Source organism: Miniopterus schreibersii (genome assembly GCF_964146895.1).
Source record: "Miniopterus schreibersii genome assembly, chromosome: 9".
NCBI classification, from domain to species: domain Eukaryota; kingdom Metazoa; phylum Chordata; class Mammalia; order Chiroptera; family Miniopteridae; genus Miniopterus; species Miniopterus schreibersii.
This window is the reverse complement of record NC_138118.1, coordinates 55,292,646-55,311,613: the sequence shown is the minus strand read 5'-3', so window position 1 is coordinate 55,311,613 and position 18,968 is coordinate 55,292,646. Positions and strand designations below refer to the sequence as shown.

Below are 18,968 nucleotides of genomic sequence, written 5' to 3'. Positions count from 1 at the left end.
GGGCAGTAATGTGAGACAGGACTCAGTGTTTAAAGGTCAAGGACTGTGGCTTGGAAGTAGCTAGCACCGTCCATTATTTTAGGTCCATCATATTTTATATCCATATTTTCATGACAGTGGAGCAAAGAAACTAAAAAATATGTAATAGAAAAACAGAGCTTTATTGAAAACTCTGAGCTGTTCTGATCCTTAAACTATGTATGTCCTTGATAGAGATTTTCACTTGAAGCTCAAGCCTGTAGGCATAGTATAAGCAGAACAATATTATACTTTTAAAATATCTTGCATTGTTTCAGGGAGGACTTAAGGCAGTTTACAAGCATACATAAAATATAACAAGATCACAAACTAAAAGTGGCACAAAGTAAAACAGAAGTGGAAACAGAGCAGAGGCATAAATCAGATTAAAAATCCATGTGATGAAGAGGAAAGCTTTCCCCATTTGCTCCAGGTGGACCACAGGGTTGGCGTTAAGCCTTTAAGCGGTGAACTGCAGCTGTACACATGTGTATCCAATTAGAACACAGAGAAAATTAGTGGCTTGTTAGAAAGTCGAATTAACAGTTTGTAAAGAAAGAAACCTGGTTGAATGGCTAAAAATAAAAATAAATAAAAATCAAGGAAAATTTGGAGTAAAGAATGGAAAGAAAATTATGGCTTTGAAGTATGACTTAAAGAAGCAGGGAAATACACTATGCAATAAGAAATAAAAGGGTTTTCTTTTAAACTTTTGTGCTGAGCTGAGAGGCAACAGGTGTAAGGCAGAGAGTGCAGACTAAAGGTCACTAAAACACTTATTTCCCCTAGGTTTATAAGAAGTATGAAAAACTCTGATGTGAGTAAACACTGCTTTCTGAATTTGAACTGTGAAGATTGCACTTACTTTTTATCAACTTGAGGAAGATAGTGGACAAGAAAAATAGTAAAATGGTAGCAGTAAACATGGAATTCAATTACAACTGAAGTAATATGCTAAAGTATTTAAAATGTAAGAGTTTTGAAACCACTTAGGAAAAACAAGGCCATTGATTTGATGACTGAAAATATTACATACTTTTTAAGTACCATTTCTATCCTAAAATCTCCGTTTCAATTTACATATTAAAATGTTTCCCTATTTATTTCCTTTCCTTTATCTTCAAATAAAAGATGGATGAACAGATAATCTCAGAAACTGTCAAACCTACTGAAGAAAGACTCCTGGAAAAAAATTTCACCTGACTTTTTAAAGGTGTTCCTAGGAAGGAAAGTTTAACTCGTTTTAACTACAAAATGAGCGAGGTCGGAGATTGTTTTATTAACTGTATTATATGCGATGCCAAAGAAAGTTTCCCTTATCAACTCGAGACACGGGGAGCCAAGTGCATATCTATATTTATCATCTATCTCTCTCTCTCTCTCTCTCTCTCTCTCTCTCTCTCTCTCTATCTATCTATCTATCTATCTATCATCTATCATCTGTCTATCTATCATCATCTATCTCTCTCTCTATCATCTATCTATCGATCTATCTATCTATCTATCTATCTATCTATCTATCTATCTATATCTATCATCTATCATCTATCTATCTATCTATCTATCATCTATCTATCTATCTATCTATCTATCTATCTATCTATCATCTATCTATATCTATCTATATCTATCTATCATCTATCTATCAATATCTTCATCTATTTCTGCGGATATGGAGACTTTTCTGGACCTGTAGGGACATAACTCTAAACGTAAGCGCCCCCATGACTCAGCGGGTAGGCGGTTCTCTTCTTGCCCTTCTGAGGAGGGGCACGGGCAGCAAGGACATTCCTCCGGGAAATTCAACCTGTTTCATAACGCGTCGCGCGGGCCGCGTTCCCCGCGCCGGGCGGGGAGCCGTCCTCGCTGGGCCCGCTGATTGGCTGGGCGGGAGGGCCCCGGGGTACAGGCCGCGCGCTCCGGCCGCCGCGCTCCCTTCGCCGCGGGACGCCGGGGCGCAGTCGAGCTTTGGCTCCTCCTAGCTCGCGGAAGCCCGGGTTCCTATTCTCATCAGCCTGGGCTTTCCGCTAAAGTCGGCCCCTTTCCTACCCAAATTCACGTCTTGGCGGACGATCCTGGAAAGCCCGAGGTAGGGGCGTGCGAGGTTGGGGACTGGATGGGGACAGTTCGCTGGAAGGGTAGGGCTCTCCAGTTTTCTTGAGTTTCGTTCCAGTGGGAGAAGGGCTTCGAGGGGATGGAGGGGTGATCCCAATTGGGAAGCCCGAGGAGACCCAGTCGGGGGGGAGACCTAGAGTCGCTCGGGGAGCTCCTGGAGCAGCCCCAGCCGAAGTTTTCGGCGCTAGCCACGCGTCCTGGACGCCGTCGTTCCGAGCGCGCAGAGGCGGGTGTGCGAGCCCGGGGCGGGTGGACGGAGGAGCATTGTCGGCGGCAAGGGGAACCTGCAGGGAGATCCTCCACGGTGGCGGGCAAAGTCCGGGACGCGCCGCTCGCTGCCCTCCAGCTCTGCTCGCCCGCGGAGGCTGGAGGCGGGCGCGCGGGCAGCTCCCCCGCAGCGCCCGGAGCGCCTGGGCGCGGGCCACCGCCCTCCCGCTCGCCGGCTCCGCGCGCGGGCTCAGCCTCCCCTCCGCGCCCCGCGGGTCACCGCTTGGGCTCATCGGGGCTGTGGTTTCTCCGCAGGTCGCGATGGATGTTGAAGAGGGCAGCAATGGAGGAGCAGGGAAGAACTTCTTGAAAATGGACAAAAAAAGGTAGCTATTTTGTTTCAGTTTCATAGTTTACATGGCCCGAGAGATTTGGGCGATCTGCTCGTAGCCTCTAGCGCTGGAATCTGAAGAGGTGATGATGCTGCTGATTTTAATCTTAAACGCCAGCGATCGCTCTGCAGAAGTTCCCTGGCAGAGTTGAGCGCCGCGTTTGCGTTTCCCTCTCTGCCCCGGTGAGAGGCTTCCTCGCCATTTGGGCTTTAGGACAAGGCTCACATCTTCTTCTGTGTTTTATAACCTTCTGCTTTACAAGCCATGCTGCTCGGCCATGTTGATCGTCTCAGTGCCTGAATGTTGCGCCGCTTGTGCTCTGCTCCGTGGTCCTGTCCCTTGCTTCTGGTAAAAGTCACAAGCTTTTGCATGGTTGGTGGCATGGCAGGTGGCACAGAAGGCCAAAACTACATTTAGGTGTTAGTGTTGTTGTTTAAAAGCAAATGAGTATCTGACGCTTGTAGAAGAAATTGTGAAAGGAGAAGACGGCAGTACCAAAGAAGCTACTGGCCTGGTGTGAAATTATCCTGATCTATATAAAACTGGCAGTGTAACCACTCAGGGAAATTAAGTAAGTTTTGGTCGAAGTGCAGCGTCTACGCAGGAAATGTTCAACTTCACACAGTAGGCTCACTGTTAGTAGTAAATTGTAAAATAAAACAAATTAGTAAATGTATTATTATTAGAAAATGAGATTTTTAGTGTAAGAGAAAAGAAATACAAATGTGGACATCAAATACATTTTTTTAAAAAGAATGTTAAATTGCAGTTGAAAGCTTCAGTATTAGCTCATGGTTTTTTTTAATAGTTCAATTTCTGGGACACTAGCAGTGAGCACACTGAGTGCCAGATCTTGGTTTCTAAATACCATTCCTCACTAAAAGGACTGGGAACCCCATAGGAAAATGGCTAATTCCAACCAGGTGTGGGGAAGGAATTAGGGGGCCTGGAGTATCTTGTGCTATGCCAAAACAAGAAAATGGAGTTTAAGTTGTCAAAGGCACAGGAGTTGGCGTGAAGGGGCTTCCAATGGCCAAATAGGGGACAGCATGGGAAGCAAAAAGAATAATGACTGAACTTGATTGTGAAATAGTGAGTAGGGTCCATGAATCCTTAATAAAATTCTGAGAGGAGGAGGAATGCTAAAAGGATGAGAGAGGTATAGAGAATAAAGGAACATTCTTTACAGAAAAATGCCAGTGATCATTTTTGAACCTGCATTATTATAATTGATTCAGGCAAGGATTGTTAATGGATCCTAAACCATTAGAGAAAAGTTGTATCTAAGAATTATCCAAAATTCTTACTAATTGGAAAAAGAAAAGTGTGCTTTTCTAGTGGGAAAGTTTGTAGTTTGTTCTTGAACCAACTAATCAGGCCTGATATCACTCATGGTGGAATACACTGTGTTAGTGACAAGATACCACCTAGGAAGTATGTTAGCAAAAACATTTAGTCTGAGTCCCATCAAGCTTCTGGACTGATGTTGTCCAATAGAAATATAATGTGAGCCACATTTGTTACTGTTTCTAATAGCAACATTGAGAAAAGTAAAAAGGAACAGGTGAACTTAATTTTGAAAATATATTTTAAGGTACCCCGTATATCCAAAATATTATCATTTCAACCTATAATCAGAATTATTAATTAGATAATTTACATTCTCTTTTTCATACACTAGTCTCCTCTTAACTGCAGGGGATATGTTCCAAGACCCCTGCTGGATGCCTGAAACCAAGGATAGTACCTAATCCTATATATACAGTGATCCTTGAACAGCGCAGGTTTGAGCTACACAGTTCTACTTATACTCATTATTTTTTCTGTTGACCCACACAGTTCAAACCTGTGTTGTTTAAGGGTCAACTGATGATTGTAATCCAAGTATGCAGAGGGCTGACTAAAGTTATATGCAGATTCTGCTCAGGCAGTTGGCGTCTTTAAGCCTCCTGAGTTGTTTAGGGGTCAACCATACCATATTTTTTCCTATACATACATACCTGTGATAAAATTTAATGTATAAATTAAGCACAGTAAGAGATTAACAATAACTAATAATAAAATAGAACAATTATAATAATAATACTCTAATAAGAGTTGTATGAATGGCTTTGCAACCATTATTAAATAAAATAAGGGTTACCATGACAGTTGATCTGATAGACAGCTACTAAATAACTAACAGGCAGGTAGCAACACAGTTTGGGGACTCTGGACAAAGGGATGATTCATTTCTACAGTGGGTGGGAGCTAAATTTCACCCCTCTATTCAAAGTGGCGCACAATTTAGAACTTATAAATTATTTATTTCTGGAATTTTCCATTTATTACTTTTGGACCACAGTTGACCACAGGTAACTGAAACCATGGAAAGCAAAACCACAGATATGGGGGGACTATTAAATATTCAAATCTGCTGTGTATTTTATACTTAACCACATATCAATTTGAATTCAGTTTGAAACAGACATATCCAAGATGTGGGACATTCTATGAGATACCTGTTCTTGTTCCTACAAAAAGTCATTGGGGTGAGGGTGAGGAGCAGAAGGATTTCCAGATTTAGAAAAAGAGACTAAAGAGACAAAAACCACTGCATGTTATTGTTATGTGTGAATCAGTTTCATAAAAGGAAAAACCTATGGAAAACTTGCTGTTCATTTTTTTAGAGGTGATAATAGTAGGAAAGCATGTGAAGGGCCATGATTTTGGCAATTTCCTTTAAAATGGTTCAACAAAATATTAACAATGAGTCCTGGCTGAGTAGCTCAGTTGACTGGAGCTTTGTCCCATGCACCAAAAGGCTGCAAGTTTGATTCCCAGTGAGGACACATACTTAGGCTGCAGGGTGGGAGGCAAATGATCGAAGTTTCTCTCTCTCTCTCCCTCCCCCTCCCTCCCTCTCCCTCTCATCCCTCTTCCTCTCTCTAAAGTCAATAAAAACATATCCTTGAGTGAGGATTAAAAAAAAATTAATAATAATATATAAGGAAAATATGGTCAAAATGTTAACAGTTATTGAATCTAGGTGAATGTTATGTGGGTAGTCATTATTATAGTTCAGTTTTTCTACTTAAAAAATTTTTGAATAAAAAAAATTCATATAAACAAAAAGAAAAAAGTCTCCATAGAGTGGGAAGTAGATATTTTCCTTTTGCTTTTAACTTTTTAAAAAAAAAACAAACTTGGTACTTTAAAGGACTTATGACACAAACAAGAATATTGGAGTAAGAAATACTGAGGGTACGTGGAGAGAAATGGCAAAGAAATTGGTTCAGGCCTGCACATGCCTTCATGTTATTATTGGTTCTTATTATAGGCCTACAGACTTTTTTTCAAACTAGATTTTTGTTTTTAGTTAAATTATGCTCATCATCATTGATAGGAATATGTCCTTAATAAAATTATATTCTTTTTCCCTAGTTTTATTGAGATGTAATTGACATACAGCACTGTATAAATTTAAGTTGTACAACATAATGGTTTAACTTACATATATTATGAAATGATTACCACAATAAATTTATAAGTTTAATTAACATCCATCATCTCATACAGGTGCAATAAAAAGAAAAAGCAAAACATACAGTTTTTCTTTTGACTCTTAGGACCTACTTTCTTAACAACTTTTCTAAGTATCATTGTTAACTATAGTCATTGTATTGTATACTACACCCCTGGTACTTCATCTTACAACGCGAAGTTTGTATCTTTGGGCCACCTTTCTAACCCTACTCCCCACCCTGTAACTACAAATCTGATCTCTTTTTCTGAGTTTGGGTTTTTGTTTCTTTTAAACTATATATTCTAATTTGTAATGAAAAAGAAGCATGTAGCTTTGTTAGTAGGTATAACGCTTGGTAGATCGTACCATTTGGAATATCTGTATTTATAAAGATACTTCATTAAAATGAGGTTTGATGAGTGATCTGCCTTTGGTCAGCACTGTGTTTCAAGCTGATGGGGTAGTTGAGCAGTCTGGTAGTGGTGAGAATCATCGTGGAAGTACATGTCCTCGCAGTGCAGTACCTCAGAAGGCTGAGGTTGCACTGAATATCTGGTGTTGAGGGGCTAGGCTTTTCAGTTTAAATCATGGCTTTGTTCTAGCCCTGTGACCTTGGACAAGCTAGTTAACTCCTCTCACCTACAGTTTCCTTATCTTTAAAAGGACAAAAATGTGCCTGCCTGACAGATTAAAATTAAATGACTTTGGATGGTGAGCACGCAATGCAATATACAGATAACATGTTATAAAATTGTATGCTGAAACCTGTATAATTTTATTAACCAATGTCACCCCAATAAGTTTAATACAATTAAAAAATATATTAAATAAGATTATGGATGGGAAGTGTTTACTTAGCCAGAGCCTCAGGAACATTATTCTGTAACTTCTTCAAAGCAGCAGCAGTTTTAGAGAGGTAAAAATAAAAGTTAAAAGCTAAGAGCTCAAATTCAATTATGTGTGGCTACTTTTCTCCTCTCATCCTGGTTCCAGGGTTACTGAAACTGGGCCTCTACTGGGAATAGCGTGGGACCACATTGGAAGAGTTATGTTTGTGTATTTTGTCTGTTTATGTCTGTCTAACATCACTCCAAAGCCAAATTAGGGGAATTTTTTCTTTAGAAGATTTTTTTCTTTAGAAATCTCTTTCAGTCTTTGACCTTGCTTAGTGTAAAGTACAAAGACAAAGATGAATTTTCTTTTTGACCATGAAACTCTGTGTAAAAATAATGCCATTCTTCTCTGAAATAGTCTTTCTTTTGTACATTTGAAAATATAGATGCAGTGGCTGGTGATGGTGTGTTTGCCTGCATGTCCTGGGTGGCAGTTATGTAGAGTGGGAAATGGGTTGCAGTTAGATTCATTTGAATCTAGGCTCAAGATAATAATTGACTTTCTTATTATGCCTAAGGAGAAGGCAGATTTTTTTTTTTTTTTTTTTTCAGTTTACAAACTATCTTCCTTGACCTTGACTGTAGTTTTCTAGGTTGTATTTATTGCCATAATGGTCCATTTAGGGCTCCAGATATCCTTTCAGAATTAGATTTGCTCATGGTGATTTAATTACTTTTCTTTTTAGGTTATTTTATACCCTGCATCTGATTCCCACTATCCTCCATTAGTAGAGAGAATGATTAAGTAGATAGAATATCTACTTGTAGAATCACTTAGATGATAATTAAGGGGATTAGCTTGGGAGAGCATGAACAATTTTCTAATTAGAGTAAAAATAGGAAGCTCTCCTTTTTCAGTATTTTTTTTCTAGTTGCAAAAGTTCTGTGTCTGTGTATGTGTTTATCATAGAAAATTAGGAAATACCAAAGGTATAAGGAAGAAAATATATTGATAAATATCTCAACAGCCAGTGGTAACCACACATATAGATTTCTAAGATACATATAAACATGTTTAAACTTCATAAATGGGATCATACTATTAACCTGATTTTTTACTGAATAATATATTGTAGACACGTTATAAGCTCTATGCTAATTTAGTAACTTAAAATTTATATAATTTTAAAAGTTTTGTGTAATTCTATTGCTATGTTTTTCAGTAAAAAAAAAGAGAAGAAAGAAAAGAAACCAACTGTCAGTGTATTTGCAATGGTGAGTTTTGAATTTATTTACTATTCAGAATACTTAGGAAATTGACTTCTCCTTACCTGGAGAAGAAATATTTTACCTTGTATAATTATTTCTTGGAGAGTATTTTAATGGAGAGGTAAAATGTATTGGTTTAATTTAGCTTATTTTCAGGATAATGCCAATCATGACTTGCCATGTGAATTGAGCCTCAATAGCCACCCCTCTAGTCCTAGATTTCAGTATTCTCTTACTTAGTTATGTCACCAGTGATTGTTATCTTCGGTGAGCACTGGGAGAGGTGCTTGCCATAGATAGCAGATCTCTCAACCACCTGGGTGAGACCAGCCACATAGAGTATGATTCAGATAGGACACAAGATTCCCTGTCATCATTGGCTCTGGTCAGAATCCTGGCAGGTTTGAGGTCAAAGTCCCAGGTACTCAAATAATAAAAGCTTACAATGAATTGTGTATTACTGTGACTTAGTACATGTAGTCATTCCTCTGTTCTGAACAGCTGACAATTCTAGAATTTGGAAACCTTAATATAATTCTTTGTCTCATTTTCTGGTTGCACAGTGGTTGCTTAGAAACTCTTTTTTCATCAATTGGGAATAAGACAGGGGTTTTATAGATATGGCTGGTTGATGGTCTCTCTTTACCTGAATTGAAATTAAATTCATTTTGAGACCAAAACATTTCTGTCTTTTGTAGTTTAGTTTTTATTATTTGTAGCTTAAGTTTTAGAATAAATCTTACATTTTAGAAAATTTAACAGACCTAATACACAGAGGTAACACTATCAATACAATTCAAGCCACAAAAGAATAAAAATGTAGAATTTCAATGTGAGGTAATAATAATAACACACATAAAGCTCTATATGCCATGTATTTTCCTAAGCACTTTATATATAACCTCATTTCTTCCTTACAGAGATAATACTGTTCTTTTGAGATAGATATTATTATTATTCTAATTCGACAGATGAAGAAACTGAGGCCAGACATATTAACTTGCCCAAGGAATACATAGTAGGGCCAGGATTCAGACCTGGGAAATTCATGTTCTAAATCAGTGCTCAGGATGGCATAGAAAGAATGTATTCTAAGCCTTTGGACAAAGTGCTATACTACTAATGTGATGTTTTCTTCTGTCTTTTTCCTGAAGAGTTGACATGAAAACTGCAAACTTAACTTGTATGTAAAACCTATAAACACAACGACACATTAAGAAAGTTTAACAGTAAAATGCTGATGTTATTGCCCTTGCTTATTAATAACAGTGTCCAGCTAAGACAAAAACTCATGTGTGTCAGGGGGTTTCCAAGAACCCCAGGTTTGATGATTCTCTAGAAGAATTCACAGGACTCAGGATATAGTTATACTCATGGTTAAGATTTATTACCGCAGGATACAAAGCAGAATCAGCCGTGGGAAAAGGCACATAGAGTGACATCTAGGAGAAACCAGGCACAAGCTCCCACAGTCCTCTCCCAGTGGAGTCACACTTCATTCCCCCAGCAATGAGTTGTGACAACACATGTGAAAGGCTGTCTATCAGAGAAACTCAGAGACTCAGTGTGCAAGATTTTTACTGGGGGCTGATCCTGGAGGCACAACACATACTAAAATTCCAAACTCACAGAAGGAAGGAAGGTTTTCAGGATACACCACATTGTACAAATAGTTCTGGCCTCTTTATCAGTTAGGGTGGTCATAACCCTCCCCAAATCCAAGTTTTAGATGCCAGCTAAGGGCCAATCTTATATGCAGGCCTTTCTAAATAGCTCATAGCTAACAATGTTAAGTGTTTCCTCTCTGCTAGGCATTTATGAAGCACTCCATATAATTTTATTTAATCCTCAAAGTAACTTGATGATGTAGGCGCTTGTGTTACCCTTATGCTCCCAATGATGACACAGACTCAGAAAGGTTAAGCAATACATTCAAAATCACAAAGCTAGTAAGGGGGTGAGACTAGAATTTTGCCCAGATCTCCATACACTAGAGCCAGAGCTTTTAACAACTTTAATTATTTATGATAGTTTATCACTGGGTAAACTATTATCTGCCTAGAATTAAAGAGTCCTTTGTTGATACTGTTATCTTCTGATCACCTGGTCATTTCTCAGTCATTGAAGACCACCTGGCTTAGTGTCTTCCTTTTCACCCCTGGTGCCCCTACTAGCTTGGGTGACCCTTATGGTGTTATGGATAACCACTCCTCGACTGTCACAGCTGCAATAATCTTTTCCTCCCCTTCACCCCAGCCATCCACTCATATACTCACATCCTGGATTTTGTTATTTGAAACTGTTCTATCTCCAAAGTGACCCACTGAAGCAGCCAGCTTGAATTAGCCAGCCATCTCCTCTCTTTTCAATCTGCTCCCTGTTCTCTCTGGATCTTGAGTCCACTGACCCATCAGTTTCTCTCAGCCCCTTCCTGCCTTTTTTCTTACCCAGCTTAAAGTAATGACTCTAGTTATTCTCCTGCCCAAACTATAAACCTCCTTTTACCTGTCGTTTGTCGTATACAGCCCAGGCAAACGCAGCCATCTGCTTTCTTGGTGCCTGAACCCCTACATCTGATGGGTGCTGGAGAAAATATCCCAACAGGATGTACCCAGCACCGACTGGGCACTGTTTTTCTCCTGTTCTTTTCACCATGTCAAACCTCTACTCTTCCAATTTCCAGTTCTTCCTCCCTCATCCTCAACACCTCCTCTCATCCTTGGTGGATAACCTCTTCTTTTATTTCACAGACAAAATGGAAGCCACATGACAGAAGTTTCTCAGCTCTTCTCTTCCAATCTACAGACATACCTATCTGGTCCCTCTTCCTTCACCCCCCTGTTATAACAGGAAGCATCTGGTCCTTAAAACTCACTACTCACTTGAGCTTGGGCTCCCATATCCTCTGCCTTCTCAAGAACCTTATATTATTTATTATTATTTCTTTTCTGTATCTTCAATCTCTCCCTCTCAACTGGGTCTTTTCCATTGGCATTTACACATCAGGTGTCTTTAATTTTATTAGTGCCCTCCTCAATGGATTGTTTATTTTTATTGTTGACACTATTACAGATGTTCCCATTTTCTCTACCTTTGCCTGCCTCCACCCAGTCCCCTCATCCCCTTCCCTCTGGCTATCATCACACTATTGTCTGTGTTTATGGGTTATGCATATGTGTCCTTTGGCTAATCTGTTCACCTTCTTTCATCCAGTCCCTCCTCCCCCTTCCCCTCTGACAGCTGTCATTCTGTTCCATGTATCCATGCCCCTATTTCTATTTTGTTTGTCAGTTTATTTTGTTCATTATATTCCACATATAAGTGAGATCATATGGTATTTGGCTTTCTCTGAGCGGCTTATTTCACTCAGCGTAATAATCTTCAGGTCCATCCATGCTGTTGCAAAAGGTAAGATTTTTTTCTTTTTGTGGCCAAGTAGTATTCCATTGTGTGAATGTACCATAGCTTTTTTATCCACTCATCTACTGATGGGCATTTTGACTGTTTTCAGATCTTGGCTATTGTAAATAATGCCGCTATGAACATAGGGATGCATATATTCTTTCTGATTGGTGTTTTGGAATTCTTAGGATATATTCCCAGAAGTGGGATTGCTGAGTCAAAAGGCAGTTCCATTTTAAATTTTTTTGAGGAAACTTCACACTGTTTTCCACAGTGGCTGCACCAGTATGCGTTCCCACCAACAGTGCACATCCTAGCTAGCACTTGTTTGTTGATTTCTTGATGGTAGCCATTCTGGCAGGTATAAGGTGATATCTCATTGTGGTTTTAATTTACATCTCTCTGATGATTAGTGATGTTGAGCATTTTGTTATATGTCTATTGGCCATCTGGATGTCCTCTTTGGAGAAATGTCTATTCAGGTCCTTTGCCCATTTTTAAATTGGATTGTTTGTCTTCCTGGTGTTGAGTTGTAGAAGTTCTTTATATATTTTGGAAATTAATCCCTTATCAGATGTATCATTGGCAAATGTGTTCTTTTATAGAGTAGGTTCCCTTTTCATTGTGTGGATGGTTCCCTTTGATGTGCAGAAGCTTTATAGTTTGATATAGTCCCATTTGTTTATTTTCCCCTTTGTTTCCCTTGCCCTAGGAGACATTGGCAAAAATATTGCTACGAGAAATGTCTGATATTTTTCTGCCTATGTTTTCTAGGATTTTTATGCTTTTCATGACTTACATTTAAGTCTTTTATCCACTTTGAGTTTATTCTTGCGTATGGTGTAAGTTGGTGGTCTAGTTTCATTTTTTTGCATGTACCTGTCCAATTTTCCCAACACCATTTACTGAAAGGACTTCTTTATCTCATTGTATGCTCTTGCCTCCTTTGTCAAATATTAATTGACCATATAGGTGTGGGTTGATTTCTGGGCTCTCTGTTCCACTGATCTGTATGCCTTTTCTTATGCCAGCACCAGGCTGTTTTGATTACAGTGGCCTTGTAGTATAGTCTGATATTTGATATCATGATCCTTCCAACTTTGTCCTTCTTTCTCAAGATTGCTGAGGCTATCTGGGGTCTTTTTTAGTTTCATATAAATTTTTGGAATATTTGTTCTAGATCTGTGAAATATGCCATTGGTAGTTTAATAGGAATTGAGTTCAATCTATGGATTGCTTTGGGTAGTATGGACATTTTAATGATGTTAGTTATTCCAGTCCATAAACATGGTATCTGCTTCCATTTATTTGTATCTTCCTCAATTTCTTTCTTCAATGTCCTGTAGTTTTACAAATACAGATCTTTTACCTCCTTGGTTAAATTTATTCCTAGATATCTTACATATATTTTTGCAATAGTAAATGGGATTGTTTTTTCAATTTCTCTTTCTGATAGTTCATTATTGGTGTATAGAAATGCCACCAATTTGTGAATATTAATTTTGTATTCTGCTACTTTGCCAAATTCATTTATTAGATCTAGTAGTTTTTGTGGTGGAGCCTTTAGGGTTTTCTATGTACAATGTCATTTCATCTGCGAATAATGACAGTTTTACTTCTTCCTTTACAATTTGATGCCTTTTATTTCTTCCTGTTGTCTGATTGCTGTGGCTAAGAATTCCAGTACTATGTTGAAGAAGAGTGGTGAAAGCGGACATCCCTCTTTGTGCCTGATTTTAAGGGAAGCACTTTTAGTTTTTGCCCATTGAGTATGATGTTGGCTGTGGGTTTGTCATATATAGCCTTTATTATGTTGAGGTATGTTCCTTCTAGTCCCACTTTGCTGAGAGATTTTATCATAAATGGGTGCTGGATTTTATCAGATGCTTTTTCTGCATCTATTGATATGATCAAGTGGTTTTTATCCTTCATTTTGTTTGTGATGTATCATGTTTATTGATTTGCAGATATTGTACCAACCTTGTACCTCTGGAATAAATACCACTTAATCATGGTGTATGATCTTTTTAATGTATCTCAGTGGATTTTAATCATCATTCCACTCTTGCTTGCTTTCTACACAAAAGTTGCCTTTACTTTCTGTTTCAGTTTCACCTTACAGTCACTTCTTAACATAATTTGGCTTCGTCTCCACCACTCACCGGATTCTGTGGACATGATTTGATTCTGTCCTGACCTGTAAACACTTAACACTGTCCACCATATTCTTTCTTTGGTTTGCTTCTCTAAGGCTGCAGTCTGCTGATTTTTCCTCTCTGCTCTTCAATTTTTTCTTGTGTCATCTTTGCCTGTGAAGTTAAGAGTTCCTCAACCCCTTATCCCAGGAGTCAGGGATGGTGTTGGCATTTCTCTAGTTTCACACAGCTATTTCCTGATTGTTTTCATGCAGAACTCCTGCACAATTATAGTATTTTCTATCCATTTCCAGTGGTGTCCTACTGATTTCTGGTTACTGTGTTCCTCCTTGGAGAACATTGGCACTTGGTTGCCTCTACTTGTTCGTTTACTTGTGCTCTCATTATTCTTCTATTGTGGTAACCTTGTTAATGACTCCCAGGCTCAACATTCTTTGACTTCTTCAGTTCCAACAACCTCCACCTCTACTCTGCTTTAGTAATTTACACTTGTGGACAAGAACCATGGATTTATCACTGGGGCGGACTCCCATCTCTGAAGCTGTAAACTCAAGTGGGTGTCTTCACCCTGATTCCTTCTAGCTTAGCCATTCCTCATTATCCTTCTTCTCTTCAACATTGTGCATTCACTTCCTAATGCTGCTGGAACAAAGTGCCACTAATGTTGTGACTTTAAACAACACACATTCATTGCCTTAGAGTTCTGGGGCCAGAAGTTCTACTGGGCTAAAATCAAGGTGCCAGCAGGGCTGACTTCCTTCTGCAGGCTCTAAGAGAGAATCTGTTTCCTTCCCTTTTGCAGCTTCTAGAGGCTGCCTACATTTCTAAACTCATGGCCCTTTCCTTGGATCACTCCAGCCTCTTAACTTCAGTCATCATTCATTTCTCTTTCTACTGACTTTGACCTCCTTGGCCCCTCTTATAAGGACCTTTGTGATTGCATTAGGCCCACTTGGATAATCCAGGATAACCTGCCAATCTCAAGATCCTTACATCTGCAAAGTTCCTTTTCCCATGTAAGGAAACATATTCCCAGGTTCCTGGGGTGAAGATGTGGACATGTTTGGGGGGAGGAGGGCATTATTCTGCATCCCACACCTGGTCAAGACTTTGTTTGCTCTCTGAACCACTCTCTTTACTGCTAGTCTCCCTATTCCATTTCTGCTGTTCTAAAAACTATTTCATCCATAGAACCACATCAGATCACCTCAGTTCCATCTTTAAAATGCTCTAATGTCTTCTCTTTACACTTAGATGGGAAGTTTAGAGTAGGACCTGAGCTCCTTCCTGTGACTATAAAAGGCCCTCCATCTGACCTCTGTTGCATCTCTGATTTCACTATGGACTCTTTTCCTTCACTCTGCTCTTGTCACACAGTGATAATTATCTTTGGTCCTTTAAACACACCAAACTTATATTCATCCCAGGACAAAGCTTTGCATTTGCTCTTTCTGCCTGGAATGCTGTCTCCAGATTGTCAAATGACTAACTATATCCTTCCTGTCACTGAGGTCTCAGCTCAGATGTTGCCTTCTCAGAGAGATGTCCCTGATCAACCAGTCTAAGCCAGCTGACTGTGGCTATCACTGTGGTCCAAGCTCCATGAAGGCAGGGGTTTTGTATGTGTTCTTCATTGATATACCCTAAGTGCCTAGAACAGTGCCTGGAACTTTAATAAGTACTTGGATATTTTACCTCACTAGAATGCAAGGTTTATGATGGTAGGTATCTTGTCTTATTCACTGTTGCCAGTACCTAGAACCAAACATGACCCTTCTTAGGTGCTTAATAAGTACCTTTTTGAATGTTAAATGAGTGAGTGAATGTATGGATTCACCCTCTCCAACCCAGGCACATGGCAAGGACATATTTGCCATCTAGGCTGCTGAATATTACCTAAGCCACTCTCCTGCCAGCACTTTCTAATTTTTTTTGCCCCTGGGAAGCCCAACCCTTGTCTTTCAGTGCTGATCAACCTTCCTCCTGTGTGGTTCTGGGTCAGCCCCTCTATCTTCCTGATCAGCATCTAACCAAACATTTTCCATTTCCTTGTATTTAAAGGGCTCAGATTATAATTAGTTTATACCTCTGTCTTACATTTCACCTATGTTACAACTTTTTTTAAATCTACCTGCTCCTTCACTGTAAGCCCCCCTGAAAAATCTTATTAACTTTTACATTTCTAAAACCAATAACAGTACTTGCTTTTATTGTATGTTATTATATTATATGCCTAATTAAAGTTTAAGTCTTATTTTTATCCTCATAACAACTGTGTGAAGCTTACTGTGTATATGAATGTTGTCCTCAAATGTAGAAACTGAGGCTGAAGGTTATTAAGAGATTTTTTCCCTCCAAAGTCTCCTTCCTTGTAAGTGATAGAGCTAGAACATTCCACTGAGGCTTTTGTCCTACTCAGCATTATGTTACCACTTTCCTCAAATCTTATCACTTTCTCTCCAGACACCAGTCTTGCCTCAAGTCACAAATAAATATGAGGTTCTGAACTCCCTTAGCTTTGTTCAGAATTTCTAAAATTCTTGAAACTTGTTTGTATCTGTGCTCCTTCTTAGCTTGTTCCTTCTAGCTTGAGATGAAGAGATATACCTTTGCCTATTTGAGAACCATCCTCCCTTTACTAAGTCTTATTATGAAAATTTCTAAACATATAGAAAGGTAGAATAGTAAAATTCACATTCATATGCCTATTGTCTGTATCAAATACTTATTAACATTTTGCTACACATTTCACCTGAATTTATAGATTTCATGATGTTTCATACATAACTACCTCAGTTTATAGCTCTCAAAAAATTTCCTTCAAAACATTTTCGTATAAAACATAATAAATGATCATAGTTAACAAAATATACATAACTCCTTAATATTATGTAATGTTCAGTTCATATGCAAATTTTTCCAGTTATATCCCCCAAAATGTCTTACAGTTAATTTGTTCAAAACAAGATCCAGTCATTGATGACATTTGGATATTGTGTCTTCTGAGTCTAGACAGTTTTCTCCTCTTTTTAAGTGTCATTGATATGTTGAAAAGACTGTACTAGTTGTCTTGTAGACCGTTTCACCTTCTGGACTATTTTTATTGGTTCTTTATGGAGTCATTTATCTTGTTCTTCCATGCCTTGCATTTCTTATATCCTGAAAGTTAGTTCTAAAGATTTTAAGACATTCATGGTAAATATTTTGGTTAAGAAAATTGCCTAAGGGATGCTGTTTACTTCATGTCTCATCACATCTAAAAACACCAAATTTTGGGGAATTCTATTTTTTTATGATACTGAGTTTGATCACTTAGTTTAGGTGATGACAGATTGGATCTCTCCATTGTAGAAGAATCTCTTATCTCCTTGCACCTGTGAGGGAATTTGAAACAGGATATCTTGTTTCACTTAATAGTTTTAGAATCCACTGATGATCCCTCACCGCAGGTTCTTGAAACAATTGTTTCCTTTATTCTCCAGGACATTGGTCCATCTCAGTTTCCTTCCTGTATTTTCACCAATCATCTCTTTGGGTGATTTACCTATAAATATAGTAACTCAAATAGATATCCCTGGACATTGCATCTCCCTCTAGTAACCATCCTCTCTCTTCTTCCTTTCCCCCCAAGATCATCAAAAGGACATTCAACATGCTCTCTCTCTCTTACTTTATTCTCAAATTACTCTTAATCCCACTCACTCTTAATCTCTTCCTGGATGATTTTATCTACTCCCATGATTTCTTTTACATACATATAGTAGCGTCACAGAACTATACCTCAGACTCTGAATTCTCTCCATCACACTTGCTAGACATAACTTCCAGCTTGGGCAATCAAACAGGACCGACTGAGATTTCTCTGCCCTCTTTCCCCCTAAACCCTGCCTCTTCTGATTTGCCCTGATTCAGTGAAGGGTGCCTGTCAGCTTTTTCTTGCTGCTTTCACTCTTCACACCCCAAGTTTAGGAGACCACAATCCTCTCAAAGCACACTGTTATTGTTCCTGCTCTGCTTGATGTTCTTTCTGGCTGGAATGCCTCCTTTATTGCTTTGAAACACTTGCTGAACTTTCAAAGCTGGGAGGAAGTAGCTTCTCCACAAAGGAGGAAATGACTATTTTCTTAATTTTGTGTCTGCTCTGCTCTGTATACCGTGCTGTTGAAGCATGGGCAAGATATACTGTGTTTACTTTTTTTATTTTATTTTTTATAGTTTTATTGATTTCAGAGAGAGGAAGAGGGAGGAAGAGATAGATAGAAACATCAATGATGGGAGAGTCATGGATCGCCTGCCTCCTGCACGCCCCCTACTGGGGATCGAGCCAGTAACCCGGGCATGTGCCCTGACCCGGAATCGAACCGAGATCTCCTGGATCCTAGGTTAATGTTCAACACTGAGCCACGCCCGGCTGGGCTGTGTTTACTTTTTTCTTTGCCTTCCTCCTTCTGTTTGAACACCGAAGGCAAGAGTTCTATCTTTTCTCTTTATCTCTGGCTTTTATCAGTCACTGAGCAGGCATTTAGTAAATGTTTATATTCGTGGCCTGCTTGTTTTTATTATGGCCAGTGATAGTTTTGGAGGTAAAATGTCTTGTGGGGGTGGTGGTGAGAGAAATCCTTGCATGGCAACCATCTTGCCTTCCTCTACTGAGGAGTTTAATATTTTATCCACTTTAATAAAGCCACTGAGAAAAGATTCGTGGCTTCTGCCCATTGCTTCCTCCTTGTTTGTGTTTTTTAATTTATTTAAGGAGGTGGATGAATGCTTAGTTAAGACAAAGTAAATAATGGTAAAATGTAGCCTATGTTTCAAAGAAATATGAAAAAATGCTCAAAACAATCTCCTTTAAAGGTTTTAATTTGTAAAGCAGATGCCGTTTTTAGATTATATAGAGTATATGTCATTAATCCAAACTTAACCTCACTCGATTACATTTTTAAGAGCTAGAAGAATTTTAAATGTGAATACCTAAGTATATGTTGAATATTCTTACCCTAGACTTCAGTTTTCCCTGATTTTATAACTCAGCTTCACTTTTTCTTTTCTGCTTTATGGACTGCCATTCACT

General features: G+C 38.8%; 1 protein-coding gene across 1 annotated transcript in view; it reads left to right on the top strand.

The window, feature by feature from the left end:
- Window positions 1-1,956: 1,956 nt before the first annotated feature.
- ABCB1 (ATP binding cassette subfamily B member 1) overlaps window positions 1,957-18,968 on the top strand; it is a 79,768-nt gene continuing 62,756 nt past the window's right edge. The window contains exons 1-3 of the mRNA XM_081147614.1: window positions 1,957-2,107; window positions 2,656-2,726; window positions 8,294-8,345. Coding sequence (XP_081003740.1) covers window positions 2,662-2,726; window positions 8,294-8,345 — 117 coding nt within the window. The 5' untranslated portion in view covers window positions 1,957-2,107; window positions 2,656-2,661. The remainder of the gene's footprint in view (window positions 2,108-2,655; window positions 2,727-8,293; window positions 8,346-18,968) is intronic.